General features: G+C 41.0%; 1 protein-coding gene across 1 annotated transcript; it reads left to right on the top strand.

The window, feature by feature from the left end:
• The first annotated feature begins 788 nt into the window (after positions 1–788).
• Positions 789–22593, top strand: LOC132853958 (coiled-coil domain-containing protein 112). The gene is made up of 9 exons (XM_060882042.1): positions 789–1015; positions 1096–1220; positions 3993–4082; positions 4218–4293; positions 4371–4755; positions 5858–6277; positions 6365–6460; positions 20596–20714; positions 22461–22593. Exons 1-9 carry the CDS (start codon positions 939–941, stop codon positions 22489–22491), a joined length of 1419 nt encoding a protein of 472 aa, XP_060738025.1. The 5' UTR covers positions 789–938; the 3' UTR covers positions 22492–22593.
• The last annotated feature ends 869 nt before the right edge of the window (positions 22594–23462 follow it).

Here is a 23462-nt window from a genome sequence, read left to right as displayed (position 1 = left end):
ATCCCAAAGTGGTAATGGTGTTCCTTAAAGACGGTGGACACTTTCAGCAGGATAAGGCACCCTGCCATTCACAAGAATGGTTTGAGGAGCATGAGTGATTGGATTCCCCAGCTTTTAATCCGTCAGAGCTACTGTGGGATGTGCAGGACAAACAAGTTTCCTCCATGGAGGCCTCAGTTCCACAAATAGGATATGCTGCTAACAGCTTGGTTCCCAAAACCACAGCACACCTTCAGAGATCAGAGCTCTTTTAGTGACAATGGGGACCCACACAATAGTTAATGTTTTGGCTAACCAATGTAAATCTCCATCACAGATCCACACATAATGCTGATTTTATTTATTTTATTTGTCTTTGACAGGTTGATAAATATGGGAATTTTATGGTACATGCAGAGAAAGGAAAGCTGCCATAAGAACTATGCATCTTTGTTGCTATTTGGTTGTAGTCCTCTATTGCATAAAGTTTGATATTCAAAATCCAAGATGGCCTCCTTGACAACAAGCATTTCAAACAAACAAACACACACAAATGAGTACTGTATTTATGTTCATTTATTTCATAAAACGTATGTCGATTACTAAAAATACATAAACAATATATCTCTCTCCGTGGTTTTAATTTACTTCCCAGAATCACAGGCGTTTAGAAATGAAACACCCGCTGCCCCGATGAAGTCCTGAATTGATTTGAGACGAAAATAAAGTGCACTATTCTGGGTGTAGACACCAGCATCAGAGGCCCTACGTAGGGCACCTAAGTAGGGAGTAAAGCGCTATTTGAGATTCCGCAGTAGCACTTGATTCTGTCACCGAACTAGAATTTTGTTGACAGACGTTTTGACTAAGCGCCTTCAAAACATAACAAAAAAAAACATTAAAGTTAAAAAAGAAAGAATAAGTTATAATTGATAAAGTGCAATACAATACGTTGTGAAATGCAACGCTCCGATGGAAACATGGCTGTAGCGAATACAGCAGACTTTCTACGAAAAGCTGAACACCTAAGAAAGTTGTGAGTAAACACGACAGTGTATGAAACGGTACACATTTTGATTTAAAAATAACTCCTTTAGTGCATAAATGTCTCTGCAGGGTTAATAAACATGAAAAAGAGAGAGCATCGAATAACAAGCACAGGAGGTGGAATGGCCTTCGAGCTTGTTTCTGTGAATTAGAGGAGTATGAAAACAAGCTGAACATGGAACTCAAGGCTGAAAGTAAGCTATGTTTTCCTTTACACTGCAATGTTGCTTTATATTGTTCATTTGTAAAAAGTGTTTGTTTGTATGTGACCAGACCCATGGAGAGAGGAGATGCATCTGTTTTGAGAATAAACATATAGTTATCTGTATAGTCGTCATTAAATATTCTGATTTCATCATTTATTTATTTTCCCATTATTTATTTATTTATTTATTTATTTATTCATTCATTCATTCTTTCTTTCATTTTCTACCGCTTATCCCAGGGGTCGGCAACCCGCGGCTCCGGAGCCGCAAGTGGCTCTTTTATACCACTGCTGCGGCTCCCTGTAGATTTGGAAAATAAATATTTAATTTAAATTTATATTATTTTAGTTAGTTAGTTTTTAAAAAAAATTATGCTCTTGTAACATTAAGATAAACCGTGTTTAATTTTTTTGTTGCTCAAAATATGCGTCATATTTAGTTTTTCTCAAAATCAGCTTTCCTCCGCGGTGGACAAAATACACAAGTCTCCATGTGCGAACACCTGAGACAGATTCCAAGGGACCGTCTGCAAAGTGCAAAACCCGAAAAGCGAATACAAAAAACAGTCAATCACTTCACTGTAATACACTGTACTGTCACCTGCTCACACATCACTGATGTCCTGATAGTTATACTACAACACTTATTTGGGAGAAATGTCTTTTTGTATCATTTTTATGATTTTTCATGATAAAAAAAAATCAATAACTTCACAGTACAGTGTATTACAGTGAAGTTATTGACTGTTTTTTTTTGTATTCGCTTTTCGGGTTTTTGCACTTTGCAGACGGTCTCTTGGAATCTGTTTCTCAGCCGTTTGCACATAGAGACTTATGTATTTTGTTCACCACGGAGGAAAGCTGATTTTGAGGAAAAATTGGATTGTAGCTGACTCTCTACATTACTACTATAAAAAAAGAGGTGTTATTTGTGTAATAAGAGCGTTTAGCTCAGGAGTTATTGACTCGGGAAACTCCAATCTGTGAATATGCGACCAACATTACTTAAGTGTTAAAATTTTGATGTCATGAATACGAAGAGGACTCAATTAGACATTGGACATTTTATTTGAAAGTAACCTTCAACTCGGCGTCTTTTTTGTTAAGATTAGTTCAAACTGTTTGCTTATATTTTTGTTTGCTTGCAGAAATAAAATTTCGTTTACTCGGTAACAGTTCATTGATTTCATAAATGCAACACACTAGTTTTTTCTATACTTTCCATAATGGTAAAAAACGATATATGCAGTGTTATCTTCATTTTAGATGTGAAAAGGGTTTTGTGGCTCCCTGTGGTTTTTTTTCTGTGGGAAACGGGTCCAAATGGCTCTTTGGGTGTTTACGGTTGCCCCTGGCTTATCCGAACTACCTCGGGTCACGGGGAGCCTGTGCCTATCTCGGGCGTCATCGGGCATCAAGGCAGGATACACCCTGGACGGAGTGCCAACCCGTCGCAGGGCACACACACTCTCATTCACTCACGCAATCACACACTACGGACAATTTTCCAGAGATGCCAATCAACCTACCATGCATGTCTTTGGACCGGTGGAGGAAACCGGAGTACCCGGAGGAAACCCCCGAGGCACGGGGAGAACATGCAAACTCCACACACACAAGGCGGAGGCGGGAATCGAACCCCCAACCCTGGAGGTGTGAGGCAAACGTGCTAACCAATAAGCCACCGTGACCCCTATTTATTTATTAATTTTATTTTTAAGACTCGTTGTCCAGTATCTAATTAGATCAGAAAGGGTAAATAAAAAGAGAAATCCCAGAAACACACCTTTCTATGCTAAAATTTCAGGTTTATTGGCCAAGTGTGTTAACACACACAAGGAATTTGGTTCCAGCTGTTTGTGACTCTCAGAAATACAGACATAAATAACACTATACTATACAAGACAAGACAATACGGACTATACAAGACAATGTGAGATGATATAGACAGTATGAGTATTAAATAGGAATACAGAATATATGACTGATCTAATGTACATAAAGTTGAGAAGTGTCCTTAAGCTCTGAGCTAATGAGCTGCATTCAGTATAATAATTTAGATAAATGTCTGTGAATAAATTGCAATAGAAGCTCTGCCAAAGACGCTAAGCTTGTACACGATAAGAACAAATCTTCTCAGTCCTTTTGGAAACGGGGAACTTTTTTATACCTGAAAAAAAAAAAAAATCCACAGGTCCAAGTTCATTTATAAATCTACTTGTTTTTCATTTATTTATTAAATGACAGTATGAACAAAAATGTTGTTTATTTTTGCTCTGTCAAAACGTTATTAATCAAAGTGTAGCTACGTAGTGGCTGTAGTAACTGTTTCAATGTAACTACTGCTGAAATAGAAACATGTCTCACACACACGCACACATATATATGTATATATGTATACATGTATATATGTGTGTGTATATATAAAATATGTGTATGTACTGTATATAGTTTGTGTGAAATGATAATGACAGCTTCTGATTTTTATGACACCAACAAAGTTCAAAAATAAATAAATAAATCAGTAGGGTTTAACTTCCACCTCCTCCCTGCTTTTCTTGTAGCTACACAAATAAACAGTTCAGTTCTAGTGCATTCTGTAAGATATGTGCTGTTTGTACCGACATACTGTTGGTATCACAGTATATGCTCTGCCTGCAATACTATTTTTTTTTCAACCAGAGGAGGTAAAATTCAATTCCTTACATCCTATGTGTTTTTATGCAATCTCTTCATATCCATTCTGTCTGTTTTATTGAAGCTCTGAAAGTACAGCAACATATACAAAAAATGAGAAATGGTGTGTACAGATTCCAGGGGCAGCTGATGGATGTGAAGCCATCTCCCAATTGTAAGTAATTTTCTAATGAAAACAGGTATTTTCGATATGTAAAACTACAAATATAGAAGATTTTTATTCATACATAAACGTAGACTTGATCAACTATTTTTTTAGAGCAAGGTTCTCTCTCTCTTTAAATTTCAGTGATTGAAAAACTGAAAGACATCATGAGTGAGATCGAACACTCCATCAACATTTTCAAAGAACAGCAGCATAAAAGGTATTAAAATTTTGTGGAAAAATAAATTAACTTGCACCTAAAGTGTAAAAACACATTGTTTACTTATTTTTATTCAGTTTTGAGGAGCTCTTACAGGAGGAAAGGACTTGTTGGCAAGAGATATGGGCCTTTGAAAGGAAGATTGACTCTTGGACATTGGTTATAGAGAAGGACAGTGAGTTTCCTATAGTTACCAGTCATGGCATAGCCACAAAAAAAAAACAGGAGTTTCCTGTAGATGTGTTGGCTTTGGAGACATTCCTGCAGCAGACTGGAGGGAAATTGGGAGGCTGGGACCAATATGACCATCAGAGTTTCCTAAAAGTTTGGACCAAGCACCGTGGAAAACCCTCCTACAGGTCTGAGGTTAAACTCTACTTACCAGGCAAGAACGAGGAGGATATAAGATTGCACGAGGACTGGTATCAAGAAATGTGCCATCTCCAGGAAAAGAAGAAAGAGGTATGTGTTCACTGTGGACTTTTTCACTATTTTGTGTTGTTAAAAAGGAAGTAATATTGATTCCAGTTTCAAAATGAACATTTCCTGTAATTTTCACAAGGTGTGTGTTTATCCTCAGTAAATGCTTTGTCTTGATTATGGAATGAAAGTTTAAATTACTAGTTTTGTTTAGAATTGAATAGTAGGAGCTAAAATTCATTACAAAATTTAATATTGTGGTGTACAATAACTGTGAAACTGTTGGAGTGGCCACGTTTTTAGGGGGAAATTGAGGTATATGCATATGCATGGGAATGGGATTAATAAACAATCTTCTAGCCATCACAATTTGGCCCTTACACCCATTTTTCCTGCTTCCTAATTATTAACTTGGGGTATCTTGTGGCAGCTTAGTGTTAAGGTGTTACTACTACTGAACTACTGATCAGAAGGTTGTGGGCTCAAATCCCAGCACTACCAAGCTGCCCCTCCTTTGATCAAGGCCCTTAACCATCAATTGCTCAGTTGTATAAAATAAGACAAAAATGTAAGTCACTCTGGACAAGGGAATTGGTGTACAGTATATTAGCACCTCTGACAGCCTAAATATAATAGATTAGTACAACATTTTAGAAAATGTGGGAAAACTAGTTTAATAATTATTTTAATTATTAATAAATTATGTTTAATTTATTTTTAAATAAATAATTATTTTTAATAAATGTCAGCATGCAAATAGTTTACTGCCGAACAAATGAGAAAAGTTCTACTGAGTTCTGCCGTGATGTGCTGTTAGTATGCAGATTTGGTCAAAGACAGAAAAAGTTTGGATTCCACAGCACATTACATTATTAATATTATAAATATTATTGTTTCAGATACACAAAAAAACCATAAAAACATGATAATTATACAGGATTTATAATATAATTATGAAGGATTAGAATAGTTATACCATGGTGGATTGAGTTGTACCCGGCTAGCTGATGTTATGAGAGCTATTTCCAGTCTATTGTAGTTTAGCCCTTTATGTTTTCATATGTTTTAGCCTTGTAAAAACCTTAATCAAGCACTTGATATGTGACCTATTGAAAACAGTGCTAAAATTTACCTTAATTAATAGGCTATCCAGAAATGGAGATCAGAACGGCAGAGAGAACGAGAAGCTCGTGTGCAACAGGAACACCAGGATGAGGAAGCTGTAAGAAAAGAGCAAGAAGTCACTCTAGCGGAAGCCCAGCATCTCAAACAGGAAGAAGAGCGGCGGGAGACAGCACTCCGTCTGGAGGCCTGGAGGAAGCAGCAGAAACTGGAGCAAGAACAGAAGGAGGAGCAGAGAATCAGGGAAGAGGTGCTGCACAGCAAAAGACTAAAGGAGGAGAGGCGGAGGAAGCAGGAGGTCAAACTCGCTGTGGAGGCCCGCATCAGGGAGAGGAGAGAAGAGGAGGAGCGGAGAATGCTGGAGAAGGAAGAGCATGAGCGAGCAGAGGTGGAGGAGAAGAGGAGACTGGCTGCTGCAGGCATCAAACGTTTTCAAGAGAGGGTGAGATTAGAGAGAACACACTGCAGTTGTGGTTTTGATTTTCTAAAATCTCAGAACATAAGAATGAAGCTTTGTTTCTCTGGTTAGGATCTACACAAGCTAGAGACAAAACTGCACGAAAGGCAGGGTAAAGAGGAGGAGCAAGTGGAACGGCTGAAGAAGCAAGCTAAACTAAAAGAGAAGGTGACAGTTCAATGGAAATAAATAGTTGGCAAGTGTTTTGTCTAACTGTGCGCTTTCTCACACTTGAAGATACAGTAGGTCTCACTATTTGAAGAATTAAACTGGATTCCACTCAATGATTAGGCCTTGTGAATTTCTTTCATCCATTTATTTGTTATAGCATTAAGCTATATAGGTGAAAAACCTTTAAAGGCATAAACATACAAACAGTGTAAATCACCAGCAAGCCCAATAAAATGCATAAATTAAGAGGTTCAACATGACTTAATTATAACTTTTACACAGAACATCAGTACCTTAAGTTAATGAACCATTTAAACCATGAATATATCACCAGGCCCACTATATTGCACATAGGAGTTGGTAAATATCTCACATTAAAGGTGAGGTGTACATTGTTTGAAAGCCAATGTTGACATTTGAAATCACCAAAACAAACACGCCCCTAACCCAAATGGGTCCCACCCCTGTATTGATAGCTCCACTCACACGTACATGCGTAACCTAGGCAACTAACGGAAAGAAATGTGTCTTTATCATAGCTGAAGGGAAGAACAATACGATTGCAGGTAAACAAACAAGCAAAAATGACACACAAGCATAATCATGCAAAGGACGGCATATATTAGTTCTGTGAAACAAAGCAAAACCAACATTACTCACCTATCGAGAAGGAAAAAAGCAACCTCAGCGTCTTAAGTAAAGTTGGCCGCATATTCACAGATTCACTTCACTGTAATACCCTGTACTGTCACCAAATTCAGCTCACACATCACCAATGTCCTGATAGTTATACTACAACACTTATTTGGGGGAAATGTGTTTTTGTATCATTTTTATGATTTTTTAAAAATGAAAATAATTCCCCCAAACCTAAAACACATTTCCCCCAAATAAGTGTTGTAGTTTAACTATCAGGTTATAGTAACACAGGTCAGTACAGTGTATTACAGTGAAGTTATTGAATTTCATTTCCGTAATAGTCACGTTATGGAATTATTTTCATATTAAAAAATCATAAAGAATATACAAAAAGACATTTTCCCAAAATAAGTGTTGTAGTATAACTTTCAGGACATCAGTGATGTTTGAGCTGAATTTGGTGACAGTACAGTGTATTACAGTGAAGTTATTGACGTTATTGTAGTATTCACTTTTCGGGTTTTGCACTTTGTAAACGGTCCCTTGGAATCTGTCTCTCAGTCGTCCGCACATAGAGACCAAAGTATTTTGTCCACCGTGGAGGAAAGCTGATTTTGAAGAAAATTGGGTTGTAGCTGCCTCTCTACATTTACTATGATAGAAAAGTGGTGTTATTTGTGTAGTAACAGCATTTAGCTGAGGAGTTATTGACTTGGGAAATTCGAATCTGTGAATATACGGCCAACTTCACTTAAGTCCCTTGGCGTCCCATCGCTGGCCTTCCCGCTCTTTCAGTTCTCTCCAGCGCTGGAAAGCTGATCCTATATTAACACGGGTCCTACTTCTTGCCTTATTGTAAGCCTTTCCTTACCTTCTTTCTTTGTTTTTATCCACCACGTCAATGTTTCAATTGCTTTCTGCTAATGTCACACATGCACATGCCCCTTTCTGCTCATTGGCTACACATTTGTTTTGATTTTGTTTTGCTTGCCCGAACAACTCAGTTTTCTGAAGCATTTCTCAAACAACGTACTCCGCACCTTTAATTCACTCTGGTAGCAGTTACTATTATAGCACGCATGACAATGCACAGCGTTCTTTAGCCAGCAGAGCTTCAGCTTACCGGCTGTCACTTCAGAGTTTTTTAGTGAGTACCCGCGCCCGCACAGCGTTTAATATCAAGCTCTAATACTCATTTTTACTTTAAGTCAGTGCTGCTCTTTGCCGTAGCGTCAATTCCTGGTGCATACCAATAATAGCAACAATGCGCTGCCTTATCCGGCCCAGGCAGGCGCAACAGATTGCAGATTCGTTTCACCTGGTACTAATGAGGGAAGGCGGGGTGACGGACAGTTTGCCGCAACACCTCCCACTCGATCTTTCATAGTTCCCTTGGAAGATCGCACAGCTTAGCAACCGTGCCATTTTGTAGACTTTACTCTTTCCTCATCTGCTCCTCAATTGGGAGAACAACAAGGCGTCTAACGTCTCTATGCAGCAAGGTACCTTGACAGACCCTCTTCCCTTCACAGGACGCAGATTCTTTGACCGTTGAATTCTGGACAGGAACATAGTGGTTTGGAGACACCCGAACCTTTACATCCCTTACGATGCCCTTTGGATCGGAGTTTACACTGATGACTCTTCCGAGCTTAAACTGCCCTCTTAACGCATTTTGATTGCATATTCACACAATGTCTCCAGCGGCAACATTCCCCTCTGCTGTGTGCCAAGTGTTACTCACAAGCAGGTTTGGACCAGCAAGTTGGCTCCAGGATCTCCAAAAGCAATTGACTTGGGTTTGTATCTCCGTCTGAATTAAACTCTGATTTTCTTCCGGCTGTTGATTCTTCAACTGAGCTCTGGTAAGTACGGTGACAAAAGTTTTCTTCTGGATCTTAGTGATGTTTTCTCTGACTGCAGCAGCAACATCTTTAGCAGATTTAATTGGCCACTCATTCACTGGTAGACTGAGGAACTTTGGACCTGCCTGCCACTGAGTCTTCATCCAAATCTTTTGGGCCAGCTCCTCTCGTGATGATGTCTGCAATATTAATTTTAATAAAATATCAATCATGGACGTTGGTGCTGCTTTGAATCTCTCCAATTTGATTTGCAAAGAAAGTCTTGTAACAATAACTTTCACGTTGCACTGCTCCTAAGATGGTCTGACTGTCAACAAGATGATACCACTTCTCAACTGGGACCCTGCAATGTCTTTGGAAGTATTTTTTTAATCGGGCAGCAAAGACAGCTCCGCACACCTCCGCTTTTACGGCATCGCCCTTATGGTCAAGGGGGGTCAGATTGGCCTTAGATTCAAGAAGCCTCACAGTTGTACCTTGACGGCAGCTCCAACATAGATTCAACACTGCTCCATACGCCTGTTCACTGCCATCAGAGAAAGTGACACCAATGGGTTCAATGGCGGTGTCTAGAGGTGTCAGGGATCTGATGAACTTTACTTGACCCAGCTCCACATACTCTTCCAGAAGCTTGATTGCATCCTTTCGGTGCCCCTCCGACAAAGCTGCATCCCAGGTATCCTTAGTTGGGCCATAGTTAACTTCTGGTGAGTGGATTTGGTGCTTGTGATCTCACCTGTCCTTTTAATAAATCTTGGCCAAGTCTCATTTTCCTCCTCTTCTTTGAGAAATTCACAGAGATCATGATGTGGAGCTTGTCATCTTGTACCATGTATCCAAGGCCAAGGACTTTATTATCATCTTCTGTAGGCTGATTTGGTAAGAACATAGTCTTTGTCTCTGGACTCTTTCCTCCCACTTTGATTAGAGTAGACCCAGGGCTTTATGTGGAATCCACCAGCTTTTAGGATCTGCTCAACATTCAATGTGATAACCTTCAGTTCATCCATACTGTTGTGGAAAGTCAGAATGTTGTCAATGTTTGCGGTCTCTGGCATGGTCAGTTGAGCAATACAGCCTGCTGGTTTGTCTCCAATATTTACCCTTGTTATGGCATATTCTTCAATTTCATCTTTTCCAGAGTCACGCCAGAGGAATCTGTGCAGATGGACAGATTCGACAGCCCTTCTGTTTGGCAGGGAAGCTGGATCCTCTGTCCATGGGTATTTAGCATGCCAGTGTGGTTCCTCACAGTGCTCATCTCCATTTACATATGTTAAGCCATTTTTCACCATTTCGACTTCTCTTTCTTCAGCAAGTGTCATTTCTTTTCCCCCTGGCTGGCAATTTCCGCAGCGACAACCTCCACACTTGGGCTCACAAGCGGCTCCGATACTTTCCCACTTCCGCCATTCCAGGAAATCTCGCTTGATGGCTGCAGTGCTTGATTGAGCAGCAGGATACACAGGAGACTGATGAGTAGCTGGACTTTTACAGGTGAACTCTTTGTACTTGACTGCCGCAGTCCTCATTGAACGTGCAAAATGAGTTTTTGACATATGTGCAGTTACAGCAAGCTCTTCAAAAAGGTCAGGGTGAGTACCTCCAATAGTTTTCCCCAGAGGACAAGATCTCCAACTGCACCAATCTTCTGGGGGCACCAGCTGTCCTTTCTTGTGGCTTATAAGGAGTTAGATTTCTTGGGGTCTTACCAGTTCATGCAGTGGAATGTCAGGGAATATTCTTTGCAGCTTCTTCTCACATGCCAATGGATCTCTGCAATAGTGTCGAGTCCATAACACACTAACTGGTGTGACTTAAAAGTACCTCTGGGGGTGCTAACTCTGATCTTCAGCAGGTACCGCTTGGTTTCAACTGATACCTTCATCCCACCAACTCCATGGACCACCAGAGTGACATCTTCGCTTCGAAGGTTTAATACATTAGCAGCTTTAAGGTTCCAACTTTTTGTCCAGCATTGGCTGTTACTTGCAATAGCATCATGATAACTGGAAATTCATGCAAACCACTTTCTGCTAGTAGCCCCTGCTCACTTGCCACTGAGTTGGAGGTCCTGGATGCTGCATTGCAGAATGCATCTCAACACTGCTGAGCCAATTCAGGTAACAGCTTGGAGAGGAGCTCCTTCTGAGACTCACTGGCAAAAGGTCCGGCACTTTCAGCCTCTCACTGAGCCAGACTTTGTTCTTCTCTGGGGATTACTTTTGGTTTCAGCATATGGACACAAGTAATAATGGTGCTTGGGGGTTTGCTGGTCTTTGCATTACACATTTCTGCACAAGTAAGTGGTTTTGCAGTATGCACCACTATCATGGGTTTCCAGACACCTGTTGCATGCTCTGAGCCTCCTTACCACATCCTTTCTCTCTGAAGGTTTCAGGGTCTTAAATTTTTTGCAGAAATACAGCTTCATCTTGTGTTTGCTGTCTCCACAGACAATACAACCTGCTGGGTCACTGCTCACTTTGGTGGCTCTTGTTCTGGCATGCCTCAGGTCAGACCTGGTCTCCTTCCTGCTTGGTTCATCTTCTCTTAACTGCTCCAGCTGTGTAAGAGCCATTTTTTTTGGTTAAAGGTAAAATGGTAATACGTGCTATAGGAGCACCCATACCCTTTATTTGATACTTTTATTTTGAATAGGACTTTTAGTTTGATAGAGCTTGAGAGGGCCTTAAAGGTAAGATGACCGCCGTTTAGTTTAATCTAGAGAACAAAGGAAAGAGGTTAGAGGCATATAATTCTTTACAAGCCTTTTGGATTTTGGAGATATTTTAGTTTGTTTGATCTCTCATTGTATATAATTTGTACCACTTTAACCATCTTGCCTGCTAATCATTTCTAAGCTATTGGAGCATCCTTGTTTATTCATGTTTGCCACCTTGCCTGCCTGCCTGTCTGCCTGTCTGCTTGCCTGCCTATCTCCTATCCTACACGCCTGTCTACCATCCATCCATATCACCCCTTCGAAGGTACAATTTATAATTTATTTGAAAGCTTGTCAAAGGACCGACTAACATCAAACACATTTGAAATATGACATAACAAAGGTAAAGAACTTTGCTATTATTCACACTGGACTTATTTGAAGTGTTTGGAAATCATGGAATCCCTTGTTGACTGCAATTGAAGCATAATGTTTTGGAATTGAAGAAGTTTGGCCTTTTTTTTTTTGGAACTTTGAGAGAGCCAAAGCTTTGAAGTTGATTCACCATTAGAGTGCTCTATTGTTGAATTTTGAAGTGGTTATTGGAACAGATCACAGACTTCATAGATTTGAAGAATATTTAATCCTTTGTTAATTAAACTTAAAATATGGCTGATGACAAATTTAATGCGCTCTGTGCAACCCGCAGAGGAAAACTTGGGGTGTGTACCCGTAGAATGAATGAACTGAAGGAATTAATGAAGAGTGGAGATATTAAAACTGTTAACACAGGCCTTGAACAGTTAAATGTGGCATTAAATGCTTTTAAAGATGCTCACCAGTCTGTGCAAGTGCTACTTAATGAAGATGAAAGGAAAAGTGGCAATAATGAGTGGTACGAACCAAAGATGCAAACGTTTGAAATATTTCTAAAGGAGGTAGACATATGGAAAGGTGATCAAAGTGAATCACAGCCAGTGATTTCCCCTTTGGACAGCATATCTAATGTGTCGGCCAGTAGAATAGGACCTCCATGTTCTGCTAGCCATGCTTCCAAATCTTCATCAGTGTCTTCTGCTCGTCTAAAGGCTGAAGCTGAAAAAGCAGCCCTGCTGCGACGCAGCCAATCACTTCTGGAAAAACATGCCCTGGAAAGACAAAGAATTGAAGTGTAAAATGCAATAGAAAGAGTTGAACTTGAAACAGAATTGGCTGCAGCTGATGCCAAAATACAGGTGTTACAGAATATCAACACTCAACCAATGAGTTCTAAACTCACATCAACAGAATCTTCAGACTCAGCAGGAGATGGCATGAATGCATATCTGGAAAGCCAGTATGAAAGAGTTAAGGGAGGTCTTCCATCAGAACCATCACCTGTAGAATATGCTCAAATTTCTGGCATTCCCAAAACACCACTGCAAAGACCCTTAACACAAGACACACGGCCACAGAGGATTGAGAGGTGAGTTCAAACGATGCAGCTGACACGAAACAGTCAAGTTGACAAAGGCACTTCCCTACCACTTGCACCTTCAACCTCAGGCAACATTAGTATGGCTGCTATTGCTGATCTTATTGTGCAGCAGCAAAGGGTGAATTCATTGCCAACTAGAGATCTGCGTGTTTTCAATGGAGAACCTCTCAGTTTTAGACCATTCATGCAAGCATTTGAACACCGCATTGAAAATAACACCAGCAGCAGCCAAGACAGGCTTTACTACCTTGAACAATTCACCTCTGGCCAGCCAAAGGAGTTGGTTAGAAGTTGCCTTCATATGGGTGCAGACAGGGGTATGCGGAGGCAAAGAGGTTACTGGAACTTCATTTTGGAGATGAGTTTAAGATTACAAGTGCTTACATAGACAAAGCCTTAAACTGGAATAGCATCCCATCAGACAATGATGAGGCTCTACAGAATTACACACTCTTTCTTCGTGGCTGTTGCAATTTAATGCGTACTTTGAGGTACATGGATGAATTAAATTTGCCATCAAATATGAGGCTTCTTATCTCCAAGGTACCATACAAGATTAGAGAAAAATGGAGAACACACGCTTATGATATAAAAGAAAATCAGGAGCAAAGGCATCATTTGGAGATCTTGTTAACTTCCTGTAAAGACAGGCCAGGATTCTACAAGACCCCATTTTTGGAAACTTTCAAGATGCCTCAGCATCCAAAGGGCCACCAAAGTCCACCATCACTAAATCCGTTTTGAGTTTAAAGCATAAGAGCAAAGGGACCAGTTTTGCCACAACTGTAGCTGTAGTGCCAGAGAACACTGCAGAGCGTTCTAATGTAGAGAATGCTGTGCAAGTGCCCAAAGCATCCAGTCTGCCAAAACTCTGTCCTGTCTGTGATAATGAGCATGGGATTGTGTCATGTCAAGAATTGCTAAAAAGGTCTCATAATGGAAGGGTTGATCTTTTGAAGACTAAAGGTATTTGCTTTGGTTGTCTGGTTAAAGGGCACATGAGTCGAAACTGCAAAAATAGGCAAACATGTTCACGTATTCCAGAATGAAATGAAAGTTCAGAATTCTTCAGATGATTCAGGCAGGGATCCTGGAAAAACAGTGAGCAATGGGCTGGTTTCACTGAAAGCAGAGGCATTTGAACATAATAATGAGCACTGCACCTTTGCAATTGTCCCAGTTCGAGTCAAACTGAATAACTCAAACCGCATAGTTCAGACATATGCTTTCCTAGACCCTGGGAACTCTGCAACTTTTTTGCACAGAACAGCTTGGAAGAAGATTGAATCCAGTGGGCAAGCAACAACAAATACTTTTGCGCACAATGGGAGAAGTATGTTAACACCCTGGTCATCAAGGGCCTAGAAGTTTGTGCTTTAGAAGGAAATGATTTCATAGAATTACCAGAAACACTCAGCAGGAAATTCCAGTTAATAGGGAACACTTCCCTAGACAAGAAGATCTGCAAAAATGGCCTTATCTTCAGGATGTTCAAATACCCAACATTGATGCGGAAGTTGACCTTCTCATAGGAATAAATGCACCCAAGTTTATGGAACCTTGGAGAATTATCAATAGCCAGGGTAATGGACCCTTTGCTATAAAGACACTGCTAGGTTGAGTGGTAAATGGATTTCTTCATAGTGCGGATGCATATATTAATAAGCAAGGTCAAAGGCATGTTTATGCAAATCGAATTCATGTCAACAAACTGAGTGAGCTTCTGATTCAGCAATACAACCATGATTTCCCAGAGAAGAGGTTTGATGAGAATAAACAAATGTCAGTGGAAGACGGCAAATTTATGCAGATTATGGACAGCTCTGCTGAAATTATTAATGGACATTATCAACTGCCTTTACCATTCAAGAAGGATAATCTTACAATGCCAAACAACCGTCACCTGCCAGAACAAAAGACATTGGCACTAAAGAGAAAGTTTCAGAGGAACAGTGACTTTCACAAGGAATACAGGGCCTTTATGGAAACAGTGATATCCAGTGGACATGCTGAACTTGTATCCCAAAACCAGCTGAATCAAGAAAATGGAAAGGTGTGGTACATACCCATCATGGTGTGTTTCACCATAAGAAGGGTAGCTTGCGCGTGGTATTTGACTGTTCTGCAGCATATCAGGGGGCCTCACTGAATATTGAGCTCATTCAAGGTCCAAACATTACAAACACTGAAGTTGGAGTTTTAGTCTGCTTTCGCCAAGGCAAAATTGCCATCATGGCTGATGTGGAAAAAATGTACCATCAGGTGAAAGTCTCGCCTCAACATGTGAACTTCCTACGTTTCCTCTGGTGGCCAAATGGGGACATCACTCAGCCACTGAAAGAATACAGGATGGTTGTACATCTTTTCGGTGCAACGTCATCAGCCAGTTCAGCAAGTTATGCGTTAAGGAGTACAGCTGAGGATAACAAATGGAGCTTTTCAGCTGAAACGACAAGAACCGTTAAGAATAACTTTTATGTAGATGACTTGCTAAAGGCTGTTGATTCAGAGAATCATGCCATCAAACTCTGTAAAGAATTGAGCTTACTCTGTGCGACTGGAGGGTTCAAATTAACCAAATGGATTAGTAATAACAAAGCTGTCTTAGCCTCCATTCCAGAGTCTGAAAGGGCAAAGGATGTACAAAATCTTAACCTTGACATTGAGGATCTGCCCATTGAAAGAGCACTGGGTGTGCAATGGTGTATCAAGGAAGATGCCTTCACATTCCAGGTAATCATCAAAGAGTGTCCAACCAGCAGACGGGGAATTCTCTCTATGGTCAGCTCCATATATGATCCACTTGGATTTCTTGCACCCATCACCTTTCCAGCAAAGTGCATTCTACAGGAGTTATGCAAGCAGAACATAGGATGGGATGAAGAGTTTTCAGAGGTCCATGTCCAAACCTGGAAGAGATGGTGGCAAGATCGTCCTAAAGTGAGGGAGTTCAAAGTTAGACGTTGTTTTGTCCCGGACAATTTTGGAACTGTCAAAACGGCCCAGATGCACCACTTCTGTGATGCGTGTGACACTGGGTATGGCACAGTCACTTACCTTAAGCTGACAAGCAACAGCAACAAGATTCATGTTGCCTTTTTGATGGGACAAGCACGGGACAATGCCCCATTAAAACTGATGACCACACCACGAATGGAGCTTACTGCTGCAGTACTGGCAGTACGTATAGACAAAATGCTATCTGAGGAAATGCATATGGAAATGGAAAGGTCTCTGTTTTGGACAGATAGCATGACTGTTTTGAGGTATATACGGAATGAAAACAGAAGATTTCAAACCATGTCATCAGAGGTGCATCGGAGGTGTCTCAGTGGAAATGCATAGGCACAAAACTAAATCCTGCTGACTGTGCTTCACGGGGACAGCATATTGATACATTTCTGAAAGGTCAGTCCTGGATCAGTGGTCCAGATTTCTTAAAGAAATCACCTGATTGCTGGCCAGACCCTCCATCTGAGCTTGTTCTCTCCCCAGATGATCCTGAATTAAGAAAAGTTATCACACTAAATGTGGCTGTAAAGGACAGCTGTGACCCCACTACTTATCTGATGACTTACTTCTCAAACGTGGGCAAAGCTTAAGAAAGCAGTGGCATGGTTTAAAGTCTATCCTGTTGGAGCTGGCTAAAAAACACAAGATAGGAATGGATCAAAGCAGACACACAATGGTCACAAGAAAAGGAAAAGCGAAAACTGGTTCATATGTGCTATCAGTCAGCCATGGAGTGATCTTGCCAGCCTTGCAATACATCTGGAAGCTGCACAATCGCTTGATACTAACTCCTGCATACACGCATTCAGACGTTTCATCGCTAGAAGAGGGCAAGTGTCTGAGTTACAGTCTGACAAACCTTGTCTCCACTGAAAGGGAACTGAAAGAAGCCCTGAAATCTTGGAACTTACAGCAGATAGAACAAAGTTTACTTCAAAAGGGTGTGAAATGGACCTTCAATCCTCCCTATGGTGCTCATTATGGAGGGATATGGGAGAGGCTCATTCGCATGGTCAAGAAAATATTACTGTTGGTAACCAGCCATCAACGTTTGGATGATGAAGGCCTTCAAACAGTGATGTGCGAAATTGAGGCCATTCTTAATAGCCGTCCACTTACAACAATCTCTGACAATCCAAATGATTTAGAGCCACTAACACTCAATCATCTTTTACAGCTTAAGTTTCAGCCTGTGTTACCTCCAGGATTGTTTGTAAAGGAAGATTTGTATGTCAGACGCTGCTGAAGGCAAGTGCAGTACATTGCCGATCTGTTCTGGAAGCGCTGGGTCAAAGAATATCTACCTCTTCTGCAGACGCGGCAAAAGTGGGCCCGCGTCAGACGCAACTTTCAACAAGGAGACATTGTACTGGTAGCAGATGTCGCCGCACCACGAGGATCATGGATGTTAGCCCGAGTCACTGAAGCCCTCCCTGATTCTCAAGGCTTGGTTCGCAGTGTGCGACTTCAAACCCAAACAAGCCAACTTCAGAGACCCGTCAGCAAGATCTCCTTGCTGGTAGAAGGCCAGCAACCTAAAGTTGACTAGGCCAATGTGGATTGCGCACGTGCATAAACTCACTCACATGCATACACTGATTATTTGCATACGATAAATTGTAATTTGTAAATAGATCATGGCTCTTTAGAGAATTTGCATTTGATTTGATTAATAGCTTGCTTCCCGCGGTAGCTATAAAGGGCAGGATATGTAAGGGCCTTTTTTTGGTTAAAGGTAAAATGGTAATACGTGCTATAGGAGCACCCATACCCTTTATTTGATACTTTTATTTTGAATAGGACTTTTAGTTTGATAGAGCTTGAGAGGGCCTTAAAGTTAAGATGGCCGCCACTCACCCTTTCGTTTAATCTAGAGAACAAAGGAAAGAGGTTAGAGGCATATAGTTCTTTACAAGCCTCTTGGATTTTGGAGATATTTTAGTTTGTTTGATCTCTCATTGTATATAATTTGTACCACTTTAACCATCTTGCCTGCTAATCATTTCTAAGCTATTGGAGCATCCTTGTTTATTCATGTTTGCCACCTTGCCTGCCTGCCTGTTTGCCTATCTGCTATCCTACCCGCCTGTCTACCATCCATCCATATCACCCCTTTGAAGGTACAATTTATAATTTATTTGAAAGCTTGTCAAAGGACCGACTAACATCAAACACATTTGAAATATGACATAACAAGCTGCTCATATATTGTCTCCTGCTCTTTGAGGAATTCAAGGAGCTTGTCGAAACGAGTGTGTGGTGCAACAGCATTTTTCTCACCAGCAATATAAACCAGCCATTCTTTCTTTAGTGACTCCGGGAGTTTGCTCTCAATGGATTTTGTCACCAAGGAATTCTTCATGGCACCGGTGTCTCCAAGCTCACTTAGGTCATACAGGACCTTTTCAACCGTTTGAATCAGCTCCACTATTTTCCTGGTTTGGTTACCTCTTATTGGTGGCTTGCAACTCTTCCACAATTTCGAGGGCAATAGCAGCTCTATTCCCAAAACGATTCTCCAGGACACAGAATATTTCTTCTGCTCTACTATAAGCTGTCAGTCAAAACTCTATTGCCACTTTTCATCAAGACTATCCAGCAGCTGAAATTTCTTCACCTCTTTTGACCCGGTTGGTTCGCCTTGCCTCTGCAGAGCTTCCCACTCCTTCCTCCAGCGGTGAAAATCACGTTTGCTTCCAGCAAACTTGAGAAAGGAAGTAGGTTTCAACTTGATGGCTGTCTTTGGTGAACTGTGAACTGTACCTGCTTCTCTCAGAATCCTGCTTGAATCTTGAATAAATTCAGACTTTCTGGAAACCAGCTTGGGGGAGACAAACCTCAAGCTCCCTCAGATGGCTGTTAGTCTTTTTGCTCAGCAGAAGGGGCCCAATGATTCCACCAGATATGCGCTTCTCTTGCAGCTTTAACCAATTCTCCCAGCTGGCTCAGCATGATGTCATACAGTATGCTTCCAGATTCGCACAAGGTTGAACAGAAAAGACCCGGTCACATTCCTCCTCTGCCACTTGGAAAGCCAGGGACATTTGGGGATTCCCAAAACTGGCCCAGAGAGTCTTCAGAATTAGATCTTTACCCTCCTTCAGTTTCTGATCACATTCTCTTGCAGTCTTCTCTAGGTCAGCCTTTTGTTGTGAACTTAATGCTGGCACATCCTCTTCATCCAACTCAGCCTCACCCTCCATGCTAAAAGCAGCCTCCACCTCCTCATTTGCCTCCATGACTTTTGTGGCTTGAAGTGAAAGGTTGACTATATTGCACATAGGAGTTAATAGATATCTCCCATTAAGTTAAAGCTGGTAGATATTACACAGCTCAATAACAATAAATTACATTCAAATGTCTTTAACTTTACATTTTAAGTACAGAATAAATAGATTGTAATAGCTTTAACACATTTGTATAGATTAATTTACTGGATTCTGTTTCCACCGGGTACTCCGGTTTCCTCCCCCGGTCCAAAGACATGCATGGTAGGTTGATTGGCATCTCTGGAAATTGTCCGTAGTGTGTGAGTGAATGAGAGTGTGTGTGCCCTGCGATGGGTTGGCACTCCTTCCAGGGTGTATCCTGCCTTGATGCCCAATGACGCCTGAGATAGGCACAGGCTCCCCGTGACCCGAGGTAGTTCGGATAAGCGGTAGAAAATGAATGAATGAATGAATTTACTGGATTCTAACTACAAAGACTATGAAATAACCTGTGCTTTTAACCATATTAATCAATTAATTGCTATTTTAATAATTTAAAAAATATATATTTAATTATATAGTCAGATCACCTAAGTCTTTTATATGTAAGCAATATTTTATAGTATTTAAAGTATTTAAACTATCCAAATCATGAATTACCAAATTAAATCAGGCAAACTTAAATCAAATTCAAGTAAATCAAATTTACGTAAATAATTAACAAACCCTAATTGTTAACCAAAACATGAACTTATACAAAGACATTTTAACCCACTACACAAACACCTCATGAATTGAAGATACGTTACTCAAACCAAAAGCGCGATCTTCAGAGCGTCATCAGATGCTACATTCAGATGCTTCAGATGCTACATTCATTCACTCTGGTAGCAGTTACCATTACAGCATGCATGAGAACACACAGCGTTCTTTAGCCAGCAGAGCTTCAGCTTACCGGCTGTCACTTCAGAGTTCTTTGGTGAGTACCCGCACCCTCACAGTGTTTGATATCAAGCTCTAATACTCATTTTTCTAATACTCATGTCAGCACTGCTTTTTGCCGTAGTGTCAATTCCCGGTGCATACCAATAATAGCAACAATGCGCTGCCTTATCTGGCCCAGGCACACGCAACAGATAGCGGATTCGTTTCACCTGGTACTAATGAGGGAAGGCGGGATGACGGGCGGTTTGCCGCAACAATAGTCAAGTGAAATTTTAAGCAACCTTCGCTGATGGTTGTGCTGCTGCTGCTGTTTTATGCAGGTTGAAGGCCACATTAGCCGAGATCCATCAAGACTCTGGAAACCAACCAAAGGATGGGAAGAACGCACCAAAGAGATTGGGCCAACAGGAGGTGGACCTGTTTATCACATGTTTCATAGGTATGGATTTATTCATTAATATGTTTATACAAGCCACAAGTAAAGCTTTTGCCTTAATTTCACAAATTGCATCATGACATGATTATCCCAATCAAAAGTTCACCCTCATCAAACTCTGACTGTTGTATCTCTGATCAAGAGTGGAAACTGAAAACTGTCATGGCTTTCAGTGGTGGAGACAAGCTGTAACATGTCTTTCCCTTCACTGTGGAGAGACTCTGAAGAAAACAGCCAGAGACTCACAATAAAAGTATATTTGAATTTAAATGCTTTCAATATATCACTTGGAGGATCAACAGCTGTTCGGGGTGTAAAAACCTTTGCTCCTAGCTGTTGCTTTTTAAGTATAACAAACCAGTTCCTACCATTCTCATCTAAATTTCAAGTCAGACAGGTCCAATAAGTAGTATAGGTGAATTATCCCAAATAATGACAAAGTGAGCACAAAGCTTTGGTTTTAAAAGAGAAGCTTCAACAGGATCTTGAGTATGACTCATCTAATGATGACAGACATGTGACAAATTAAAGGAAAACTCTCTCTCACTCACTCATTTTCTACCGCTTATCCGAACTACTTCGGGTCACGGGGAGCCTGTGCCTATCTCAGGCTATCTCATCGGGCATCAAGGCAGGATACACCCTGGACGGAGTGCCAACCCATCGCAGGGCGCGCACACACACTCTCGTTCACTCACGCAATCACACACTATGGACAATTTTTCAGAGATGCCAATCTACCTACCATGCATGTCTTTGGACCGGGGGAGGAAACCGGAGTACCCGGAGGAAACCCCCGAGGCACGGGGAGAACATGAAAACTCCACACACACAAGGCGGAGGCGGGAATCGAACCCCCAACCCTGGAGGTGTGAGGCGAACGTGCTATCCACTAAGCCACCGTGTCCCCCTAAAGGAAAACTCAGTAACATAAAGGTGTTGGACCACAGCAAGCCATCAGAACAGCTTTACCACAAACTAGAAAAGATTTGACTGGAACTCTGGAACTGTACCTTAGGAACGAAAATCATTCTACTCTCAGTTGGTTTTTGATGGTAGTGATGCTGAGAGTTATGTTAAATGTCACTCCAAAAACTTAATAGTTCAGTTTCAGTGAGAAATGTATGATTTACTTTATGACAATACATCATGAACTAAATTGAACCAACGTTTATTGATGGGAAGGAAGCGTAAGCGGGTTTGGTCTTGACGGACTAGTGGTTCTCAGTTCTGTTTAGTCTGCTCAATCAAGATGTATAAGAAGCAAGCTGCTGCTGCAAAAGGTAAAGCAAGAGCAACCATGTCCTCATGCCAAAGTAGATATAGCTGGGTGCTGCAGAAGAGGAGGAGGGTAAAGTGGTAAATCTCTTTTCCCTTCGCAGAGGCCATGCCCAGCTGTTTAGTCTGAAGTCACATAGATGGTAAATCATGACTGATGGATCCATGTTTCATTCTAGGTTAAGTTTCATGGCTGACCTAGACTTTTGTAGACTCATCAAAGCATTCAGTGAGCCTGAACAGAAGTGAGAGCTCCCATCAGGATAAGATATTTCATCTACTGATTTGTATTCCGTATAATGAAACAGTTGGGCACAAAACCACCATGGCAGCAAAGTTTCTCCTGTTAAACTTGTCACCTGTCTGTGTTTTTACATGTTAATTTCAGCATCTGTGTGACACATTAATTCCTGTATTCTGTATTAATGCCATGCAAATGTTGTGTTCACATGTGTAATCTGTCTATCACAGGGCAATCCCAACATGGAGACAAGGCCTTTAAATCCGTGCTCAGACTTCAGAGCTTCCAGACATGCACAAGAATTTAATTAACTTTTTCTGTTTTGTGTGAATTTTTTTTTTAATGGAGTTGTTCACTTCTGTTAGATGAAACACAAGCACAGATTTGTGTAGTTTGTTTAATTAAAAAAAACCCTAAATCTTCACTCCTTGTCTCTTGCAGCAATTTACTTAAGACCAACATGTATATTTTTACCGGCATTTAATATAGTAATATAATCTAGATAACATTAAAATAAAGCAAATAACGATAAATAAATTCATAAAGCGGGAGGGCACGGTGGCTTAGTGGTTAGCACGATCGCCTCACACCTCCAGGTTTGGGGGTTCGATTCCCGCCTCCGCCTTGTGTGTGTGGAGTTTGCATGTTCTCCCCGTGCCTCGGGGGTTTCCTCCGGGTACTCCGGTCTCCTCCCCCGGTCCAAAGACATGCATGGTAGGTTGATTGGCATCTCTGGAAATTGTCCGTAGTGTGTGAGTGAATGAGAGTGTGTGTGCCCTGCGATGGGTTGGCACTCCTTCCAGGGTGTATCCTGCCTTGATGCCCAATGACACCTGAGATAGGCACAGGCTCCCCGTGACCCGAGGTAGTTTGGATAAGCGGTAGAAAATGAGTGAGTGAGAGAAATTCATAAAGCACTGTGTATATCTAGTCTTGTTTTTGTAAAGTCGCAGGTACTGTCAGGATTGCTTATTCCAGCAAATATGTATACTTACAATTTCCAGCTTTGCTGTAGATGCTGAACAATATTTGGTATATGATTAATATTAGCAGCTAGTTTTAGGGTCTCCTGTAACTGCCCACAAAGTAACTGGAACCTTGCCATTCAGGTCAGTCCAAATTTTTCACAAACTAGTAGTTCACACTGAAGATTATTTCAACACATTCAGTACTGCCTGATTTTGTAGCATACAGCTGCAGGGTTATGACTCATAAGCTGGTGACATCCAAAA

This window comes from Tachysurus vachellii, chromosome 11 (genome assembly GCF_030014155.1).
Source record: "Tachysurus vachellii isolate PV-2020 chromosome 11, HZAU_Pvac_v1, whole genome shotgun sequence".
NCBI lineage: Eukaryota > Metazoa > Chordata > Actinopteri > Siluriformes > Bagridae > Tachysurus > Tachysurus vachellii.
The sequence above is the reverse complement of the archived record's forward strand: the minus strand, read 5'-3'. Positions and strand labels throughout refer to the sequence as shown.